This window comes from Magnolia sinica, chromosome 4, assembly GCF_029962835.1.
Source record: "Magnolia sinica isolate HGM2019 chromosome 4, MsV1, whole genome shotgun sequence".
In the NCBI taxonomy this organism is placed as follows: domain Eukaryota; kingdom Viridiplantae; phylum Streptophyta; class Magnoliopsida; order Magnoliales; family Magnoliaceae; genus Magnolia; species Magnolia sinica.
In genome coordinates, this window is record NC_080576.1 from 113,465,863 (window position 1) to 113,473,951 (window position 8,089).

General features: G+C 41.7%; 1 protein-coding gene across 1 annotated transcript; it reads right to left on the minus strand.

Annotated features, from left to right (window-relative positions):
* Window positions 1-1,615: 1,615 nt before the first annotated feature.
* LOC131243926 (proliferating cell nuclear antigen-like) lies at window positions 1,616-5,869 on the minus strand. The gene is made up of 4 exons (XM_058243553.1): window positions 5,398-5,869; window positions 3,291-3,443; window positions 2,967-3,064; window positions 1,616-2,127 (listed from the first exon to the last, which is right to left on the minus strand). The coding sequence occupies exons 1-4, from the start codon at window positions 5,714-5,716 to the stop codon at window positions 1,855-1,857; spliced, it is 843 nt and encodes a 280-aa protein (XP_058099536.1). The 5' UTR covers window positions 5,717-5,869; the 3' UTR covers window positions 1,616-1,854.
* Between the last annotated feature and the right edge of the window lie 2,220 nt (window positions 5,870-8,089).

The window sequence follows — 8,089 nt, forward strand, 5'->3', positions numbered from 1 at the left end:
TCCAACACAACCCGTCCAAGTCAACTCGGATTTTGGTGCTACCCGATCCAGTTCAATGCCACGATTACCCTCTCCCCCGGGTCACTGCCAACCCACGACTGAGGGCTGAATCAGTCAATCTGAGTCTTTTATCCATGGTTGGAAGGGTGTGTAGATTTGGGAGGATTGTCTTTCTCACCAAATAATATGAAAATAGTATTGTTTTGAATTATTTCAATTTGGGAAGTGAAAATTTTAAGATGTGGTTTCTGCTCTAGGCATGTATGGATGGAGGGGGTATTTTATGATAAGCCCTGCCAACATAAGCTGACCTTTTTGTATGGCAGGACATTGCTGGCGGGTTAGCCCCTCTTTTGACTGGTCCAGACCATACATACTATGAGTCTTTCTGCACATGCCACAAGTCAATGAAACCAAATATCTTGTCTGGTAGATTAGCTGCAAATGAAAGGCAGGATCACCCAAAGATTTAATTCAGAGAAATAGTTTAGTATTAAACAAAATGTATATATTCAATTTGGAACTATGGGTCTTGCAGCTGTGATGCACCGGTCCATATGAATGGGACCTACTTTTTGGTGACCCGGAGCACAGATCAGACAAGACTCATCTTAGATGGCAGATATCGAATAACACTTCAGGTTAGAGGATCCGAACCATCAGATCACTGGCCTACAAATAGCAGGTTAATAAATGAAGTAGCAACTCATGGTGGCAGTTTAACGGCTAGGATTTTCTACCTGTATGAATCCGGATCACCCCCCATCAGCGGTTCCGGTCAGATCAAAACACATCAAACTGTCGCTGCCATTACTTTTTCCAATGTTTTAACCATCGTTATCATCCACCATCCGTTGTGGCTAGGATGGTCTGGCTGACTAGTTTCCATATTGCAGACCATCTGTGGCGGGACCAACAAGGGCCGTCCAATGAACAATGGCCTGCATTTAGGCTCGTCCTTGGCACCCACACGCCCGACTAAAACCCAAAACCCCAACCCATAGACTGCACCAGTTGATTGGATTTTGGGGAGGTGAGACATTTTAAGTGGGCCCCAACAGGAACAATCTGGCCCATCATGGTCTTGGACAAGTTCAGAACTCTTTGAAGCATGGGATGATATCCATTCCTGCAGTCGTCGTTATCCCTTCACACCACTGTGCAGGTAAAGTGCGACGTTCAGTGATCCAAGTTATTTGTATCATGGGAACCTATTGACTATGGTCCATGCACTGAGAATCTCAGAATCGAAAATACTAAAACCCTCACCGACATCAACTCGTATTCAGTACCATGGGCGAGTTTTGACTCTACCTGAGCCAACCTCAAGTCGATTTGAGTAAAGAATATTGTGTGCATGTGCACAGCCAAAGGCAACACACGCAGGTACACGTAGATGCAGTTTCTTGACTGCTGTGATAGGAAATTGAAGCTTTTTTTGTAGGAAGTAACAGAGAATATTTGAGATCAATTAATGTTCAGAGTAAGACGGGTCAGTTCTCAGTTGATACTACTGACTGATGGCGGATACACATTCACAAAAAATAGAGCCAGTGGTATGCAATTTCCAAAAATTAAACCACCAAATACTTGGGGGTCCCCCATAGATGAGGCATAGGTCCAAAGCATAACTCAGACTGATTAAACATAATTCTTCCACCAAAAATATTATCCTGACAGTTGCCCAAAACAACATTATACATGCACGAGCTGTCCTAAATCTCTCTTAGAATTCCTTTTCTCGTTGGAGAAATAAGAAACATAACTAAATCAAGAAGATAAAGAGATGAGGCAAGATGAAATTGGAAAAGGAATAACAACGAGGCTCAACAACTTCAAAAAGGCTGATTATCTCTAGTCATCAGTCTTTGTTTCTACCTTGGGCTTCTTCTCTGGCGGAGGCTTCGTCTGGGTCTCCTCATCCTCATCTTCAATCTTGGGGGCAAGATAAAACCGGATATAACCCATCTCTGCAATCTTGTATTCCACAACAACAGGCAGTTCCGAGGATAGGCTTATGGTCACCGCATTCGACAATGGAGTAGCCTTGGCAAAAGAATTCATGTACCTCAGAGCAAAGGTCAATGACACAGGCTCATTCATCTCTATGATCGTCGCTTCCTCTGGCTGTTTTCCTCAGAAAACATAACGTCAATCAGATTGGGTTGTAGCATATGATTGAAACCAAATTCCAGTGGAAATGTGGGGGGGCACAAAGCGCAACACAGATCCAAATGGGATTCAGGACAATAATCCCATTCAAATTCACATTGCTATCTCCACGCATCAGCCACAGAAAACTGAACAAAATGTGGTAATACACCATGTGGGTAGGAGCCTCTTATGTAACCCCAAACGTGTTCTCACCAAATTGAGTTTAAAATTAAAACTTTAGCCCACCATACATAATGTATGACAAACATTATCCTAAGACCAGACCTTTCTGTCAGCAGTTTGTTCCAAATCCAAACAATGTTCTGCTCCAGTCCAACCATGACATGTTTAAACAAATAAAATAAGCAGAAAACTAGCTGCCTGTAGCACAGTTGGTAGTGTTCGCTCTATAAAATAAAAAAAAAATAAAAGGGTCCTCCAACAGCACAACCCATTTTGAATTTTACCAATAAACAGTAGAATTGAAGCAGCAGTCCAACTGGCAATATTCCCAATCCAGATGTGCAGACGAGTTGGATGGTTTAAATGATTTCTTGCTCAAATGGTTATCCAGGAAACTTGACTCATTTCCATGGCTGGTTCTGACCCAGATTAATCAAACCATCCAGTCCAGCCCAGCTTAGAAACACTGACAAATAGATGACATTTGTCATTATTACAATGACTTGTTCATTAATGAACTTACTGTTTGGGTTATATGTCACTACAATAACAAAACGCCAACCACTTAAATGGAGAGAAATGCCTCAGCCTGTTAACAAAGGAGGAAAAGCAGTCAATATCTAACGCACCTTGTCTACAGATGTATTTTGCCGGCAAACAATATTTGCAGTTCCAATATCACCCCTGGTAGAGAACTTCACTCCTTCCTTTGTCACTGAAATTACAACTGCAATTACCCCAATCCAAAACATAGATATTGTTGGTGAACTATAACCGTTGATATGAATATTGGACATTAGTATGAAACAACTGACAAGAATGCCTACACATTCAAAATGTGCAGGATGATTCAGATTTCAACCAATGGATGGTGGGTGAATTCAGTACACAATATTCTGTGTACAGAAGTATCTCAATACTAACTCATGCAATGATGATGATGATGATGATACCAGTATCTCCAATGCTGCTGAGGTCCTTGCAAATCCTTGAGAACTCGGCTGATGGCATCTTTACAATGGCATGATACTCTGCTTCTGGAATTCCAAGATGCTCGCTATCAATGTCCATTAGCTTCATCTCAAAATCAGCAATCTTATCTTGACCTTCAAGAATGACAAAACCTAGATCAGTGATAAATTTCTGGGGAAAATGCATAATTTCAATCATTCTTTTTTTTTCTTTTTTTTGAGAGATAACAGCAACTTCAATCATTCTTTCTTGGATGGGCAATAAAAAGGAATTTACAAATAAACCAGAATAAATAAAATAGACTACATACAAAAAAATTCCACAATGAACAGAAGAAATTTGCTAAAAGACCCAAATTATCCATCCATTTCTTCTCTTCTAGACAATACAGCAGTTGGCATTTTCATTTGTGTCAGCATCCTATATAGTGGGCCCATTTCTAGCAATTAAGATTATTGATACAGTGGGCCACACTGTAGAGGACAGTAAATTAAACATCATTCACCAGACTCACCCATGCACATACAAGATCAGAAATATCATCCAAAGTTCAAGATATCAGAATGCATCATATGATATAGAGTTTGCTAAGCACATACCTATGAAAAAAAAAAAAAACTGATGTGCATGCCACACATCTGCCAGCATGGCACATCACTCTGGGACCCAACCCATCATCAGGTTGGTCCAACCTTGAACATTTTCCCAAAAATAAAAAATAAAAAATCCAGCTCAATCAGATTCTGGGCCCAATATCGGAAACAGTTGGATGGGATAGAAAAATTCAGCCAAGTTTTTCATAGCTTTGCATTTGTTTTGCAAACTGTGGTCTACCTGACCAGTGGATCACCCTGATTTTTGGGCTAGGGCATCAATACAGTGGTTCCTTTTTGATGGATGGATTGAATCTAGGACCTATTGCATCATGCTGGAAGATACACGAGCTTTATTGCCCACGTGTGTGGCTCAGCAAAGCTCCATATGATATTGAAAGTTCGCATAAAAATCATTGGGCAATTAATATTAAAAAAAAGGCCTGTATCAGAACATGCCAATGCATCAGGAAGCATGGTTTGTATTGTCAATGCATAACGACGTGGGGTGGGAGCCCTGCACATCATATGCAGGAAACAGTGCCAAAACAGAACACATGAAAGACCTCAAAACTCAACTCAGTCCATTTCAGTCATCAGATGGGCCACAATATACAAAGTAAGCTTAAGGTTAAAACAAGTTTTTTTTTTGTCTGGCTATTCATTTGTTTTGCTTGCTGTGGCCCACCTGTGGTGTGAAAGGGCTGGAATTTTGTGAGAGAAGATCCAAAAATTGTAGCCCTCCTGATGGAAAGACATAATCAAGCACGCATGTTCCATATCAGCACACGTACCAGCTTGTGGCCCACAGAATTAGCAAACCTCAACAGATACATTCCACAATACTATGCAAGGATTGATAATATGATCTGATCTATTCAAGAAACTCTGAATCTTGAATTGCGTTTACTGCCATTCATTTGTAGGGAAATTATCACACGGATAGGATTGCCTGATGGGGGAGGTTTTCCCAATGCCTTTCTATGGGCCCACCTGACTAACAATCCAGATCAATGAAGGTGGACCCACCAGCATGAAATGATGGCCCATGTGAACACTATTATTCCCCAAGACTACAACAAAATGCTACCATCCATTTACAGAGCAATAGTCACATAGCTAAGACTGCCTGATTGTGGAGATCTTCCCGGGCATTAACTATCTATAGTGGAGGCCACACCTGATCAATGGTCTGGATCAATGAAAGGTGGGCCCACCAGCATGAAATGTTGGCCCACATAAACACCCTATTTCCCTAAGACTAGGGAATGTTACTGTTCAGTTGGGTATCACAAAACCAGGACTGTCTGATGGTGGAGATTTCCCCCAGCATTACCTATCTATAGTGGGGCCCACCTGACTAACAATCTGGATCAATGAAAGGTGGGCCCGCCAGTATGGAATGATTGCCCAAATGGCCACATATTTCCCCAATAATATAAAAACATTTAATTAAAAAACCAAATAAAATAAATAGATGGATAGAAATCCTTACTGGGACTTTCGAACATGAAAGTGACGGTATCGCTTCCGTCATCGGCCTTGATGGTGATGATATCATCATTCCCGGCACATTTTAGCATCTTGGACATGTTGCTGAGATTCATGCCCATGGACAGGTTGCGATCGCAGCGGTAGTGCTCGAAGCCCTCCGATCGCAGGAGGAGGGCCACGAGCGCCACGTGGCTGGAATCCATGGCCTGGAGCGAGAATCCGGTGGCCGAGCAATCGAAGTTGGCATCGGTGACGAGGTCCTTGATAGCTTCAAGAACCTTCTTCAAGAGGCTCCCTTGAACTAGCCTCAGCTCCAACATCTTCCCCTTTTGATTTCTTGAGTGAGAGAAGGAGAGAGGTTTTCTAGGGATCGAGAGAGAGAGGGAGGGAGGGAGGGAGGGAGAAGAGAGGACTTCTACGGTTTGAAAGACAGAGGAGAGGATTTCTAGGGTTTGTGAGAGAGCGAAGAGAGGATTTGATTTGAGCGGGACAGAAGAGGGGAATTTTTTTATAGAGAATGTAATGAAAGAATGGAATTGGCGGGAAATGGTTCTTTTCCCGCCATTGTTTTGTAGGTGCGATCCTAAGTTGGTACGGGGAAGAAGTGGGTCCCACGAAATGTATTAACTAAATCCGAAACGTCCATCAGATTCTTCGCCTCAATTTACCTACAGCACCTCAAAATGAGCCCAAAAAGAAACTCACGTATGCAACAGAAAAGGGGACAAGTTGAAAGGTGAGGCGCACCCTCGGTCTGTTTGAGGGCCCACCATATTGTTTATACAAAATCCAGACTGTCCATACCCTTCATTTTCCATGGATTAAGGGTTAGGAGAAAAATAAGATCTTATAAAACTAATGTGGACCCCGGAGAGAATCAAGGGTGAGAGTTCCCTCCCACCAAGTTCCCTAGGCTCTGGCCTACACAGAGTTTCGGATCGTGCTAATTTTCAGCAACTGGACGTAAGATAATGGAAATCATCTCATGGACGGTTGGATGTGTCACATAAACCACTCCGGCCTCATATCTGCCCGGTGCAACCGTAAGCTTACGGTGGTACCGGTACTACTGGAGTGCACGTCTTGTTTTGGCGGGTATTTTTGAGGAGAAACTATCTAACAGATACGTGGCGCTAATCTATGTACACGAGTTTTAATTGTAGCAATTAGGTTCTATATTCAGATAATCAGGACCATAGATACCTTGTGTCTCATCATTGAATGGTTATGAATCAAAATACCTTGGATAGGACCATAACTCCTTTGTATCCTAAAGATCGACTATCATCGGTCTAAATTCAACTGAAATATGTCGTCATATCAATCTCTGCGATCTTTCGATTAGGTGTTTTGATTTTTACAGAAATTCACATACATCGTAGGATGAAACAGAACAATGGTCTGGATTACATAAATGTGGGCCCCGCGTGTCACAATTGAAAATCCATCGTATTATGACAAGATGCAGACCACGGACGGAAAAAATTCTCATTTTTAAGAAGGGTAGTTAATAGTTAATTGAAGAAGCGGATTAGGTGAGACCCCGGCCTCGGCGAAGCTTGATCCAAAACTTCTGTGGCCACCAAGAAATTTTCAACGGTAGATGTTAAATTCACACTGTTTCCTAAGGTGTGTTGCACTTGAGGTTTGGATATACTTCATTTTTAGGATCAAGCCCTAAAATAGTATGTGGATGGACGGAGTCGATAAATCACGGTGGACCCACTCAATACGCAATCCGCTTCCGGATCATACCATGAGGAACAGTGGTGATTGACTTTCCTACAATCTTTTTTTTTTTTTTTACTTTTTTACACACGCACACATACCTCCACACACTCACGCCCTAGTGTGATTTCACCAACTATGCATACTCCAACCTTTGACCGGGTGTTGAAACTCGGGAGAGTTTACCACACGAGCAAGAGTAAGGATCTGATTTGTCGATAAGGTCACATAAGCGTGGATGAAAGGAAATAAAACATATCAGCTTGATCCAAAACTTTTGTGGGCCATTAATGTTCAGTCACCACTCTTTCTTATGATATTGTCCATCTGATAATTTGATATAGTTAATTTTTGTTATATTTTCCTAAAATAATTTAGAAAAACTGATAGACGGCGTGGATACATAATAAAACACATAAAGGTGGGCCGGCGGTAACCCCATGGTAAAGGCCGCACGGTCTCGGGTGAGGCCGGCGTCTCACCTAATCCGCCCTCGTTATTTGAAGAGAAAAGCATTGATACTCTGTTAGTGTATGATGTATGATACGCAAGCACTTAGAAACTACTTACAGATCGGATGTTTGGAATACAGGTAATCAAATTAAACTGTTCAAATTATTGATCCCAGTTTAGATATTTCATATGGCAAATGTTAAGCTTATTCGATTATCTGACTATCGGATTGGTGGACAAACATTGGACGGTTATAAATGAAAAAAATCCGATGGTCTTATTTCAACAAACAAGTCTCCACCAATCAGAGGTTAGGATTATTCTAAGAATCTGATTTTGGGACTTTAACTAAACGACAGTGAGTTCCCGTTTGAGTTAATTTATGCCACGTGTGTAATGTTTGAGTCCCTGCGTCATACGCAACCGGCGGTTCTTACCATACGTGTGACTCAAACTAAACAGTCCAAATCCTAGGACCCACTATAAATAGCTCATACCCCCAAAGTCAGACT

Bases quoted from the DNA above. Each gene is read 5' to 3' on its own strand.
- LOC131243926 (XM_058243553.1), bottom strand. From the start codon at position 5,716: ATGTTGGAGCTGAGGCTAGTTCAAGGGAGCCTCTTGAAGAAGGTTCTT. The intron at 3,444-5,397 runs GTAAGGATTTCT...TCATTCTTGAAG, and splicing joins TTTCATGTTCGAAAGTCCCA to GTCAAGATAAGATTGCTGAT. The intron at 3,065-3,290 runs GTATCATCATCA...GGGTAATTGCAG, and splicing joins CAGCAGCATTGGAGATACTG to TTGTAATTTCAGTGACAAAG.